This window comes from Stegostoma tigrinum, chromosome 3 (assembly GCF_030684315.1).
Source record: "Stegostoma tigrinum isolate sSteTig4 chromosome 3, sSteTig4.hap1, whole genome shotgun sequence".
NCBI classification, from domain to species: domain Eukaryota; kingdom Metazoa; phylum Chordata; class Chondrichthyes; order Orectolobiformes; family Stegostomatidae; genus Stegostoma; species Stegostoma tigrinum.
This window is the reverse complement of record NC_081356.1, coordinates 105629328-105644198: the sequence shown is the minus strand read 5'-3', so window position 1 is coordinate 105644198 and position 14871 is coordinate 105629328. Positions and strand designations below refer to the sequence as shown.

At 41.1% G+C, this 14871-nt stretch overlaps 1 protein-coding gene across 4 annotated transcripts in view; it reads right to left on the bottom strand.

Annotated features, from left to right (window-relative positions):
* sv2ca (synaptic vesicle glycoprotein 2Ca) overlaps positions 1–14871 on the bottom strand; it is a 187346-nt gene that overhangs the window by 130704 nt on the left and 41771 nt on the right. For all 4 annotated transcript variants that reach the window (XM_059644807.1, XM_059644804.1, XM_059644805.1 and 1 more), the window contains exons 2-3: positions 13425–13497; positions 5980–6762 (exon numbers count right to left, since the gene is read on the bottom strand). In XM_059644807.1, coding sequence (XP_059500790.1) covers positions 5980–6550 — 571 coding nt within the window. In that variant the 5' untranslated portion in view covers positions 6551–6762; positions 13425–13497. The remainder of the gene's footprint in view (positions 1–5979; positions 6763–13424; positions 13498–14871) is intronic.

Genomic DNA, 14871 nt, shown 5'->3' with positions numbered 1-14871 from the left:
TTTAATCTTCCCATTTGCAATGGTGAGATTTGCACTCACAATCTCTAAACTGCTAGCCTTTTGCCATTTATTTTGTAAACTACTGTATTTAGTGTTCTAGCTTTGCAACTGACTTCTCTGTGATGATCACATATTAAACTTTACTCCTCTATGAACTTCAATAAATGAGTCAGGTACAATCCCCTCTCACATAACCATGTTGGCAGTGCAGATAAGGAAGGGAGGAGGTTCAGGACTTTTGAAAGCCACTGTTTAAATTAAAAGGTTGTGGCCTCAAATAAGAGGCCAGCTATAAGAGAAATTAAAGTTGGAACATTTGAGTGACCCAAAGTGATCAAAGCAATTTTAACTTTTGAAAAAGGGAATAGGAGAGAAAGAACAAACAGGCAACATTAAAAAGACAAACAAAACAATTTGGAGAAATGACATGTGCAAAAAAGGGTGCCGAGTCGATGCCTGACCCTTGTTTGATTTGTGAAAGGGCAGCAGGTATTCCTTTGTACAAAAAAGATACAAAATCCTTTATTTTAATTTGGCACTCCAGTACTCTGGTGGTAGAGGAGGACTAGCATGATAAATAAGAGCAATGACGATGATCCCAATAATTGGAAGTGCTGCCCCTATCTTGGAAGTTGCTGCAGGTGTCTAAAGCTCTGTCCTCTCCTGTTATGTTGAAGGGTCTATTGAAAGGGTGAATATGTTGACTGGGTGGAATGATTGTGTTGATAGTGTGAATGAAGTGAATAGAGTGGGAGCAACTTAGTGTGAAGTCTAAGCACTGACATAGACCAGCGAGGTCAAATTCTGTACTGTAAATTCAGTGTAACCAGTAACCAGATGAGGTTGTAGCAGATAGATGTGTCAAATTCTGGACATTGTTCTAAGGCTCTGTGCTAATGTTCAATTTATCTTCTACCAGCTCAACCATGAAAGAATGTACTTGAGGTACTTTAAAACCAAAAGGAACATTTAATGGCATTATTCTAATTTTCCATCATAACTCCAAGAGAAATGAATAAACAATCTATCAATACGGCATCCCGGCAAAAAGGATCTTAATAAGTAAATGAAACAGAATGCCAATTTTCTGCTAAAATAATCTGAATAATAATTTCATAACTTTAGTAAACCATTAGACAAGGAATATTGAGTAATACTATTAGCAGCAGGATTAGGCCATACAGCTCCTTGAGCCTGTTGCAGCGTTTAAGAAGATCATGGTTAGTTTCATTGCTGCTTCAACTCTACATTCCCAGTTACCCCTAATAAATTCTGTCTCCATTGACAATCAATTATTTATCTACCACCTTGATAAAAAATAGTTTCAATGTCCTTGCATCCACTACTGTGTGCTGAAGAGTTCCATAGACTCTTAACCTTCAGAGAAAATAAAATCTCCTTGTCTCCATTTTAAATGCGTGACGTTCTATTTAAACCTCTAAAACAAAGTTAGTTTTAGGCCCTCCCATGGGAAAAGCACTCATTTCAACGCCCACTCAGTCAAACTCCCTCAGGATCTTGCATGTTCCAGTAAGATCATCTAGAAAGCATGCTATCTGGATACGTCACAGTGTGATATGGCAACTGCTCTTCCCAAGACCACAAGAAACTACAGTCGTGAACACAGACAAGTCCATCATGCAGGCCAGCCTTCCATCCATTGAGTCCATCTATACTTCTCACTGCCTCAGGAAAGCAACCAACATAATCAAAGATCCCACCCATGCCAGTTAAACTCCCTGCCATTGGGCAGAAGATAAGTAAGTTTGAATATGTGTACAAATAGATTAAAGAACGGCTTCTCCCCCGACTGTTATCAAATGTCTGCACAGATCTCTCAAATGTTAATTCTGATCTCTCTCTGCACCTTCTCTGAGGCTGTAGCATTGTATTCTCCGCTCTATTCTGCTACCCTGGTACACTTAGTATGGTACGATCTTCCTATCTAGCACACAAAACACTTTTCACCGTACCTCAGTACAGGTGACAACAATAAATCAATCTTTCTTCAAATTTCCAATGTTTACAAGCTAAGCCTGTCCAACCTTCCTTCAATAAGATAATCCCCACTCCTGTCTGGGTGCTGCTGAACAGCTTCTAATGCATTTATATACTTCTTCCTAAATAAAGAGACCAAAACTGTACACAGCGTGCTGGGTGTTGTAAATAGGAGGATACAGTAAAAACAGAAGTTTGACCAAACTTTAGAAAAAAAACTAGTTTGGCCTCAACTAGAATAGCACCGCACTTCAGTTATGGTTCTAGAGGCAGTGCAGAAAACATTTACAAGAAATGGTTTCAAGGGTGAGGCACTTCAGTTGTGAAGATATTTATAGGAACGTAGGAACAGGAGTAGTCCAAACAGTCCATCAAGCCTGCTCCATTATTCAGTACAACAGTGACTGAACACTTCGATGACTTTTACTCATCCATTCCTATACAAAACTGGTGATCAGAAATCCATCAATTTCTACCTAAACGTTCTCAAAGACTAAGATTCACCAGCCCTTGAGTATACAGAATTTCAAAAGTTCACAAATCTCTGAGTAAAAAAAAATCTTCATCGCAGACCAAAGTGGCATCCCCCTTATTTTTAAATTGTGCCTCATGGTTCTAGGCTCCACAGACAGGAGAAACATTTTACCAGAATCTACCCTGTCTATCCCTTTAAGTATTTTGTAAGTTTTACAGAGATCACATCTCATTCCAAAACTCTGGAGAATACAGCCAGTTTACCCAATCAGAACAGTGCTGCCATCCTGGAAACCAGTCTGGTGAACTTTTGTTGCACTCCTTCAATGACAATCATATTTTTCCTGAGATAAGGAGATCAACCTGAGACAGTACTCCAAGTACACTCTAAGCCAGCTTATATACAACTGAAGCAAGAGTTCACTACTCCTGTACTCAAATCCTATTGCAATAAAGGCTAATATTCCAGCTAGATGCTGCAATCACAGTTTGGAAAAAGTTCTGGAAGTCACGAAGGCTTGCAAGAAGATGGCTGTGACTAACAGCTCAGTGCAGCTGAGAGTAAGAGTTGAAAAGCAACAAGTAATGTCTGTTTGAGAGACCTGACCAAGTCAGGATTTCAGGAAAAGCTCAAGGAATAGTCTAGCTTGGTGAACCTAGTTAATGATGAAAAGTTGGAGTTGTTGCATGAACAGTACTAGAAGACAGGAAGACATGGCCTCAGGACAGAAGTATAATCAACTAGAGTAGGATAAGTCATTGAGATAATCCATGACCAAAATTAAAGCAGGAAGCGCTGGAGGAACTTAGGAGGTTTGGCAGCATCTGTGGTGAGACAAACAGACTTAACATGTCCAGTAGATGAATAATGCCTGAGCTGGAATTACTGAAAAATCAATGGGATCTTTTTTTGATTTTAATCACTATGTAATGTGTGCTGCCGGGTGTTGTTCATAATATGTGGTAAAGTTGGCTAATATACTAATTCTGAGATTTGGTGTATATGAATTGTATTATGTTCCACCCTGTATCTTTATTGTTTTGTGCAAAACTATGGAGTCTTGGGCTTTATTTTCTAAGTGTGCCTTTTGTCTACTTTCAAACAAAATGGAAGTTGCTAGTCCACAACTGGATAAAGTTGGCAAGATAAACATGACAAAAAGTTGGTAATTGTGTCCATTCTCCTCTGAGGTCAGAAGATAATTTGATGTTGGTCGGTCTAGCTTCATGCAACACCTTTGGCCTACTATCCTCTAGTGAACAAATAGCAGAAATTAGTCCAAATCCAATCCAGATATGTACATTTTTAGGATTCCAATGGTTTTTACAGGGTCTGGTATGTGCTAACTTGGTTCGGCTTCATTTTGTCCTCCTTTTGTATTACGTGGCCTTTGGCTCTTGGATATGTTACAGTCTGTTGTGTGAGATGTATTTTCAACACTGGATTGGACAATGCATTTATTTTAAGAGATACATTAGTATATGTTGTCACTTAAGTTTTGCATTAAGAAGGCAGCAGCAACCATGCCATTATTTGAAATCAAGGTTTGAAATCTGACCCTGTTCAGGAGGAGAACAACCAACCCAAGAGATTGCTCAGTTTTTTTGGAAACTGTAGGCAATGACTCCAGTCTAGGCCTCCATGTGCGTTTTCATCTGCCAACATGCCTCATTCAAATGAGTAACAGCTGCTGTTATTCTGCCAGGTCAAGAGAGAGGAAAACCCGAGCCTTCGGAGTCATGCCGTTGCCATGACCACTCAACAAAGGGTGGCCTTCTTTGAGTCGACCCCTGCCACAGACTCCCTCTCAGCATTGTAGCTCCCACTATCAATTCTAAATAGTTTGCCTGAGAATTCATACCTCAGTACCACTGTATTCAGTGTCCATTCACTATTTACCTAAAGGAGGCATCAAGTGCAAAAGTTGTTGATGCCACGAAATAGCATGTCAAGCCTGAGACAACAATATAAATTGTAAATTACGTGGACCAAATGAGACCAATTAGTCTGTCCTGTATGGATATTTCATACAAGCTTCATCCCTTCCTATTCATTTACTCCTAAAGGTATATCCTTCTATTATTCATTCCCCCATATACATTATCTTCGCACCTATTGTATTCACATTACATAATCCATATGGTTTCAAGTTCCATATTCTGGATATTCCGTGAGTAAACAAATTTCTCCCTTTTGGATTTATTATTATAGAAATATAGGATACACTTAAAAACTTAAAAATATAGTTTTTAAATCGAGCACAGTTTGGTTTCTGTTCAGTTTCAGTTTGTACACAACCAGGTTTCAGGAACAGCAATGTGATACTATGTCTTCGTGATAATAGCCAAGGGATAAATCTTGGCCGGGGTCATATTCAAACATTGTCATTGGATCTGTGTGTATATTATATAAACATATACAATATATATCAAAACAAACAGTTTGAATTTTGGTTTAAAGTTTCATCCAAAAAATTGTATCCCCAGTAACGCAGTATCTTGACACTTCTGTATTCAAGTGACAGCCTAGAGTGCAGCTCAAGCACTAGGATAGGACAGATACCCTTTGGTCTTGGGGACTAGAGCAATACTTCTAAGCCAACCTAATCCTACCAAATAATTTCCTGTGTAGATTTAGCATGGTAATAACAGCCAGTATTTATCTGACAATACTTCACCAAAAATATCAAATGATTTGAACCCGGAACAGTTAGGAGGTCGATTTTTTGAGCAGATTTATCCCTGTGTATGATAGCTGCTTTTGCAGAAGATCCACCAATGGATCTTTCCACTGTATTAATAGTGCAACTTTTCTCTCCTCATTATATGGTTGAAAATGGCCTCCTTCCATTATTAAGAGACAAATGCAATTTGTAAGGCCACAGCTTGTGTTGATATACACAGTAAGCCTGGTCATATGCCTTATATATGTTTTATAAAAACTATTGGTGTCATATGTATCCACTTGATAGCTAAATGTTACCTCAATGTGAAATAATTCATTTTTAAAAGTCGAAATTGTTTTCAAACACATATACACTGAAAACACTGTCCAATTTGTTAGAAAGGGGACACTGAACTTGTCCGTGCCTCATGGAATTGTGCCTTTCATCCTCATTTAGTTTTGTATATTTTACATAAGTCTCTCCAAAATGATACTGTTTAAAATAGATTCAAAACATTTCTTCAACAACAATATCATTTGGCTGTTTTTTTTTAAAGAAATGAACGCACATCACTTAACCAGACGATAGCAGGAAATCACCTGCCGAGTTATAGCAGTGTAATATATTCTCTAGTTTTCTTTGATGGTTGGATTTCTCACCAAAAAGTACTGTCACATTTTACACTTTTTTGTATACTTTTGTGAAACAGTTTAATGATGAGAATGGCATTGTCAAAATGAAAAAAATGAACAAGAGTTTGTAAAATACAGTGAAGTACAGCTTTGCTCTCGATAAAGGAAGGAACAGAATATAAGGAATGCAAATCAACTTAGTTACTCACCCAGCCATCCTGTAGTGGAGTTTTCTACGCACATATCTGTCTCGGCACTTGGCAGGACGAAGCCCACCACAAACACCTCCACACCATCAGCCATGAGAGACAGCCCAAGCACAAAGAACAGTGCCCACTGGAAGCGGCCATGCCCACACTCCTGAATGATCACCTCGTACTGTTGTGCCAGCTCTTCCTCATCAGCCCTCCTCTCAGCATCCAGTTCCTCGCGATCCTTGTACTCATCTGAGACAGGCTGTCCTATGGCTAGTTGGTTCTCCTTCCTTTGGCCCATATCTGGGATTCCCTGGTATTCACCTTCATAGATTTCATCCTCTTCATCGTGGCCTTCGGTAGCATCACTTGATCCTTCATCTTCATGAGGTTCCTCTCCATAACTCTCTCCACGGTAGTTGTAATGTTCATCATTTTGAAAATTGGCATAAGATGTCTGGTTGTATTCGTCATGTGTGTGATCTGTTCCTTTGTTGGCTTTCTTTGCCGTTTGCTTCTTAACTTCGTGGGCAATGTCTTTCGCACCCCTCATCAGGGTAGTCCTGTCCCTGTAAGTATCATCCATCGTTTCCCCAATCCTAGATGTCTTTCTTCAATGAATACACTGAACCAGGATGTAAAACACACCTTCTAAATTTGGAACCCTAGGTTTGAGCTTCTGGCATTCAGTTTTTTATTGACACGCTCAAAAAACTTGGCAATTTGGCATTGGAGTTTTCAGTGTTAACAGCTAATGATTAATGATTTTGTTTTAGCTATATTCAGACCATCAGGGACCTATACAACAAAAAAAAAGTGTTAAAAATGAAGAATTTGACCAAACACCATGACAGTTAAACCGATTGAATGGAAATTAGATCTCAGCAAGCAGAAAACAAAGGGTTTGTTTTATTTTTTCACAGAACATGGGTATTACTAGCTTGACCAACACTTATTGCCCACAACTAATTACGCTACACAAGGAATTGGTGAGTCACTTTGCTTGAATGACTGCAATCCATGTTGTGCAGGACACCCACAGTATTGTTAGGATGTGAGTTCTAGGATTTTGACTCAATGGTATTGATGGAACAAGGATATAGTTCCCAATCAGGAAGGTACGGGACCTGGAAGGTACTTCATAGGCGTTAGTGATCCCATTGCTTCTTGCCTCTGTTCCTCAAGGTAACAGTGTAAATGATGATACAGTGTGGAGCTGGAGGAACATAGCAGTTCAGGCAGCATCAGAGGAGTAAGAGAGTCGATGTTTTGGGTTGGGACCCTTCATCAGGGCTGGGTAGGGGAAAGGGAGCTGAGAAATAAATAAAGGGAAGAGGGGTGGGTTTGGGGGCAGGTAGATGGGCTACCTTTGCTGGCTTTCTATCTTGATTAAACCCCTCTCATCCACCCTCCTGAAGTATGCGTTCCCTTACTCCCAGTTCCTCCACCTCCGCCACATCTGCTCCAAAGATGAAATGTTCCAATCCCAGACATCTCGGATGTCCTTATCCTTGAAGGACTGCAACATCTCCCCTCCATTGATCAAAAATGCCCTCAACCACATCTCATGCGTTTCCCGCACTTCTGTCCTCAAAACCTCTTATCTCAACAAAAATAAAGACAGAGTCCCCCTGGTCCTCACATACCACTCCACCAACCTCCACATCTAGTGTATCATTCCCCACCATTTCCACCACCTACAACTCGTCCTCTCAATCAAATCGATATTTCCCTCCCCCATTCCTATCTGCCTTTCGTACAGATGCTCACTCCATGACTCCCCCATCCAGTCCACACTCCCCACGAGCTCCACCACCCCCGATACCTTTCCCTGCAACTGCAGGGAGTGCCACACCTGCCCCTACAGTTTTGGCAAAGATCTGTAGCTCAGGTTGTGGGTGAGGTTGTTGACTTGCTCATCGAGCTGGCTTATTCTCGTTCAGATGTTTCATCACCATGCTAGGTGACATCACCATTGAGGCATCTGATGAAGCGATGTTGTTCTATCTGCTTGGAATTTATACTGTCTGGCCTTTTGTGGTGAGTACTGTTAATTCCAGTTTTGACCAGTATGCGTTTGTATATGGGGTCCAATTCTATATGTACAAACATATACGGACCCCCACATATAAACCCACATGGATCAAAATCGAAATGACACTAACTTACTGTAACAGACGAGTATAAATAGTATAAATTCCAAGCAGAGTAAGGATCGCAGGATACCCAAACACTGACCTGCTCTTCTATCCAGACCATTAAAATGGATTATCCAGTTAGGTCATGGCTTACTAACTTGATTGAATTTTTTGAGGAGGTGATGAAGGTGATCAATGAGGGTACAACAATGGATGTTGTTTACATAGATTTTAGTAAGGCCTTTGACAAAGTCCCTCATGGTAGGCTCATCCAGATGATTAAGATTCATGGGATCCACGGTGACTTGGCCGTTTGGATTCAGAACTGGCTTGCCCTTACAAGGCAGAGGGTAGTGGTGGAAGGTTGTTTTCCAGGCTAGAGGTCCGGGACTAGTGGTGTTCCACAGGGATCCATTCTGGGGCCTCTGTTGTTTGTGATATAAATAAATGATTGGGATGAAAATGTAGCTGGGTGAGTTAGTAAATTTGCAGATGATACAAAGATCGATGGAGTTGTGGATAGTGGAGAAGGTTGTCAAAGGATACAGCAGGATAGAGATCAGTTGCAGATATGGGCAGAGAAATGACAGATGAAGTATAATCTGTGTAAGTGTAAGATGTTGCACTTTGGGGGATCGAATGTTAAGGAAAATTACACAGTCAATGGCAGGACCCCAAACAGCTTTGATGTACAAAAGAATCTTGGGGTTCAAATCATTAGCTCTCTGAAAGTGGCCACACAAGTTGATACAGTAGTGAAGAAGGTGTATGGCAAGCTTGCTTTTATTGGTTGCGGAACTGAGTACATGAGTCAGGATGTCATTTTGCAGGTTTATAAGTCTTTGGTTAGGCCACACTTAGAGTATTGCATTCAATTCTAGTTGCCACATTACAGGAGGGGCAAGTCTTTTATACAGAGAGTGGTAGGATTGTGAAACACACTGCCATGGATTGTGGTGGAAGCAGATATGATAGAGGCATTTAGGAGACTTTTCGATAAGCACATGAATATGCAAGAAATGAGCAGAGATGGACCAAGGGCAGGCAGAAGGGATTTGTTTAATTTGGTATCATGAACAGCAAAATATCATGGGCTGTTCTTGTGCTGTATAGTTCTATATTGCAGTAAATTTAACAACAATTATGCTTTATTGAATTTTTAGGGGAAGTGATTAGGCTCTCTCCTGTTGGAGATTCAGTAAGATTAATTTATTTAATACATGCATTTTTGAAAAGTACAGGAGGCATGCCAGGAGTAGCACCAGACAGTGTGAACCTGGGGATGTTACAATACTCCTTGCATGCCAAGCAGCATAAATATCAGGTTATCACAGGGCTAAGCAATTTTGCAATCAACAGGTCAGATCTAAGCTCTGCAATCCTACCACATCCAGTCATGAATGATGGAAGATATTTACACAGCTCACTGGATGAGGAAACTGCACAAATATTATTATCCTCATTGATGGGGGTGCCCAGTAAATCTGTGCAAAAAAATAAGGCTGAAGCATTAGCAACACTCTTCTGCCAGAATTTATGGGTATATGATACATCTTCACCTTCTCCGAAGATCTCCAGCATCACAGATGCCAGTCTTCTGCTAATTCAATACACTCCATGTGATATCAAGAAATGGCTGACGGCACTGAATACTGCATAGGCTTTGAGCCCTAAAATACACTAGCAGAAGTAATGATGACATGTCTTCCAGAACATGCTGCGTCCCTAACCAAGGTGCTCCACTACAACTGCAACATGAACATCCACCCAGAAATGGGTGACACGGTGGCTCAGTGGTTAGCACAGCTGTCTCACAGTGCCAGGGACCCAGGTTCAATTCCACACTCAGGCGACTGTCTGTGTGGAGTTTGCATGTTCTCCCTGTGTCTCTGGTTTCCTCCCATAGTCCAAAGATGTGCAGTTTAGGTGGATTGGCCATACTAAATTGCCTGTAGTGTTCAAGGTTGTGTAGATTAGATAAATTTTGCAGGGTGGGTCTAGGTGGGATGCTCTGAGGGTCAGTGTGGAGTTACTGGCTTGAAGGGCCTGTTTCCACACAGTAAAGGGTTCTATGAAATGTGGAAAATTGCCTCACTGTGTCTGGTACACAAAAGCTGGATAAATCCAAGCCAGCCAATTAACAGCACATCAGTCTAATTTCGATCATCGGTAAAATGATGGAGGCAATCATCTACAGAACTACCAAGCAACACTTGTTTAGCAACAATCTGCACATTGACATTCAGCTCCCAAGCCTCATTACATCCTTGGTTTAAACATGGACAAAAGAGTTGAATTCTGGAAGTGAGGTGAGAGAGACTGCCCTTGACACTAAAGTTGCATTTGACTGAGTGTGGCATCAAGGAGCCCTAGCAAAACTGGAATCAATGGGAGTGTGGGGAAAGCTCCCCATTGGTTTGGACCATATCCAGCACAAAGGAAACTAGTTCTAGTTGATGGAAATCGGTTATCCCAGCCCTACGATATCTCCACTAGAGTTAATTGGCTTAAACATTTTTCACAACCACCTCCATTACTGTATAGGGTCAAAAGTAGGGATGTTTGCTGATGGCGTGCAAATTGTTTAGCACCATTTACAGCGCCTCAGTTAGTGAGTCAGTCAATGTCCAAGTACAACAAGACTCTACAAAAAAGGTTGAACTGATAACTAGCAATAAGTAACACGAAAAACAAAATGCCAGGCATTCTCTCCAACGAGAGAATCCAATCATTGTAACTTGACATTCAATGGCATCACCTTTGCTGAATTTCCTATTATTAGCACTTGGTGCTTAGCATTGGCCAAAAACTCAACTGGACTAACCATACAAATAGAGTAGCAACATGAGCAGGTCAAAGGGTAAGAAACCTGCTGTGAGTTACACACTTCATGACTTCCCAAAGCCTGGTCATCATCTACATGGCAGAGGTCAGGAGTGTAATGGCATACTCACTACTTGCCTGGATGACTGCAGCTCCAACAACACTCAAGCTCCTTGACACCATCCAGGACAAAGCAGTTGTTTGATTGGCACCATATCCACAGACATCCACTACTGATACTTGGTAACACCAGTGTGTATCATTTACCATTGCATAAAACAAAGAAGTGCAGATGTTGGAGATTTGAAACCAAAAGAATGCTGGCAAAACTCAGCAGGTCTGCCAGCTTCTGTGGGGAGAGAAACCGAGTGAATGTATAAGGCCAGTGATTCTTCATCAAAACTAATGACAGTTCAGAAAAGGTGGTAATTATGCTGAAGACAAGGTTCGGGGTGTTTGGAGAGAAGTGAGCAGCTAAGTGCAGACAGAGCCCAGAGAGATATGAAGGAGGAGGTAAGTGAGGAGATAATTGACAGTAAACCAAGACAGAAAAGAAGCTCTGGTAATGAGAGCTGAGAGGAGGAGAGAATGGGTAGGGTGCGCTGAAAGCCTTCCATGTCATAACAGGACCAGGGGTGGGTAAAAAAAAATGGAAGGATGAAGTCAGGCTCTAAAGTTATTGAACTCAATGTTGATCCTAGAGACTGCAGGATCCCTGAACTGAAAATGAGATGTTGTTCTTCCAGCTTGTACTGAGGCTCACTGGGACACTGCAGCAGGCCCGAGAGAACAATGTTGGTCAGGAAACCCAGTGGTGTTTTGATGTATTGATGCAGCAGGTAACTGGAACGTCAGGGCTATTTTTACAGACAGCGTGTAGGTGTTCTGCAAAGCAGTCACTCAATCTGTAGAGGAAATCACATTTTGAGTAGTGAATACAGTGGACTAGATTGAATGAAGTGCAGATAATTCTCTGCTTCACTTGAAAGGTACATCTGGGGCCTTGGATAGTGAGGATGGAGGAAGTAAAATGATTGCATGGGAGATGTGGGGGGTGTTTGAAGACATGGAGAAGCCGGCCAGGGTGTCCCAGAGGGAATAATCCTTGCAGACGAGAGGGGAAAATATATTTGGTAATGGCAAGCTGCTGGACGTGAACTAAAAAGTAGCTATGATCCTTTGGATGAGGAGGCTGGTGGGATAGTAAATGAGGACTGGGGAACACTGTTATTGTTGTGAGAGGGAAGAGATGGAGTGATGACTGAAGTGTGAGAGATGAGTCGGACATTGTTAAGGGGTCTGTCAACCATGGTGCTGGAGAATACTTGGTTGATGAAAGAGGCGAATGTTTCAGAGTCTCACAACTGACACATGGAGGAACTGGGAGAATGGAAGACAATCTTTACAGGAAGCTGGACGTGAGGAGGTACAATCCAGGTAACTGTGAGACTCAATGGATATCAGTGGCCAGCCTATCCATAGAAATGGAAACAGAGATGTTGAGAAGGGAAGGGAGGAGTCAATAATGGATCAGGTAAAGGTGAAAGCTGGGCGATAATTGGAAGTGAAATTGATAAACGTTTCCAATTCTAGGTAAGAGAGGGAAGTGCAGTGATGATGTCATTGATGGACTGGAGAAAGAATTTGGGTGGGCGCTGGAGTAGGACCGGAACAAGGAACATTCCATGTATCCTACAAAGAGACAGGCATACTGGTGCCCATGGCCATACCTTTGACCTGAAGAAAATGAGGTGAGCTAAAGGAGAAGTTGTTCATGGTGAGGATGAGCTCTGCAAGGCAGTGTTCATTGAGGGTGGATAGAAAAAATTCAGGCCTGCATAAATATCGCATTTTCCTAGTTGCTATCAGTTCTGCTGTAGAGTCACCAGACTCAAATCATTAACTATGCTTCCTCCCCACGGATGCTGCCAGGCCTACTGAGTTTTGTCAACAAGATGCAAGATGCACTACAAAGATCATAAAGGCTCCATAAACAGCACTTTCTAGACCCCTGAATACTATCATATAGAAGACGAACAGTAAACAAAATATAGAGATACCATCACTTGCAAAGCTCCCATCGAAGCCACTCACCATCTGTAATTGGCACTATATCGCCATACCTTCAAAGTCACTGGGTTAAAGTCACGAATCTTCCTCCCTAACAATGCTGTGGGTATAGCTACACTATATGGACCGCAGCAATTCAAGAATGCAGTTTATCATCACTTTCTCATGGGCAAGAAGGGATGGGCAATAAATGCTCATCCTGCCAATGACACCACATATCATGTATTAACTAAAAAAACCTTACTTTATCTACATTTAACATGTAATATTTGGGAAGATAAAGGTAACAATAATAATTCAGTTATCATTAAATAGATATTAGTAATAAATTGAAATATCTGGTATTTTCCTATTGTTCGTTTGTTTTGCAAACTATTTCCCAATCATGATCCGAATTGAAATTCAGACGTAAGAATTGAAATAGCATACCTGGAGGTAAAGGAGACAATCAGCTAAGAAGTGAGAGGAGAAGCGGCAGAAGTCTATTGATTGACTGGAGAGTCTGGTGGGAGAAAAGAAAAGCATTCAGAGTATTATATTTATAATTCCCCCAAAACATTTTGAGGAAACGTGAATAAAGTTGAAATATCTTGTCTTCATAGCCAACGTTTCCCAGAAATTTTCCACAAAGCAACCTTTTTAACTAAAATTATACTTGGAAGAATTTTCTTATCTTCACAGATAATGCTTGATTTCCAATGGAATTTGAATTCTGCTAGTGAATTGCAACATTTGGATCTATTTTTCAACATAAGCAGAAATGTTAAGAAAAAGGAATAAAAATGACTTCCGAAAAAATATCCATGAGACCTGTGGAATAAATTGAATAAGAAGCGCTTTTTCTGCAACTATTCAAAGAAATTTACAACTCTTTCAGATTTGAGGTCACTGCGATATTTCAAAGACTAAAAGTCATTTATACAATCAAAACTTGCAGGAAAGTTTGGAAACTTAGGTAAAAAATGGATATTGAAAATAAGAGAAGTTCCAGCTATCATCAGACTGTGCACCAATTACTTGTTGCCATACAATGAAAATAATGAACTGTTTGAAATGTTGTTGTTTCGGGTTGGGATCCTTCTTCAGAAATGGCCCTGACATGAAACATCAACTTTCCTGTTTCCCTGATGCTGCCTGGCCTCCTGTGCTGCTCCAGCTCCACACTGTGTTATCTGACCCCAACATCTGCAGTTCTTACTATCTCTGCTTGAAATGTTGTGGTCTTTTAGGTATTGATTTATTAAAGTACACTAAGATGTGGTTTTGTTAACCTGGCATGAATTCCCCACTATCAACATTCTAGGGGGCTATCATTGGTCAAAGCAGATTGGGATTAGCCACATAAATAAAGAGGTTAGAAGAGCAGGTCAGAGGCTAGGAATCAGCGAGTAACTCACTTCTTGACTCCCTTTGCCCTGTCCACAAGGCACAAGTCAGAAGCGTGATGGAATACTCCCCACTTGCCTGGATGTGTATAGCTCTAACAACACTCAAGAAGCTTGACACCATCCAGGGCAAAGCAGCCCACTTGATTGGCACCACATTCACTCCCTCTACCATCAATGCTCAGTTGCAGCAGTGTGCACTATCTACAAGATACACTGCAGAAATTTATCAAAGACCCTTAGCGAGCATCTTCCAAACACACGACCACTTCCACTTAGAAGGACAAGGGCAGTATTTACGTGGGAACACCAACGTCTGTATGATCCCCTCTAAGTCACTCATCATCCTGACTTGTCACTGGATCAAAATCCTTCACTGTCACTGGGTCAAAATCCTGGAATTCCATTCCTAATGACATTTTTGGTGAACCACTGCAGTCCACCTCCTGTGGGTTGAAGAATGCAGCTCACTACCACATTCTCAGAGGCAA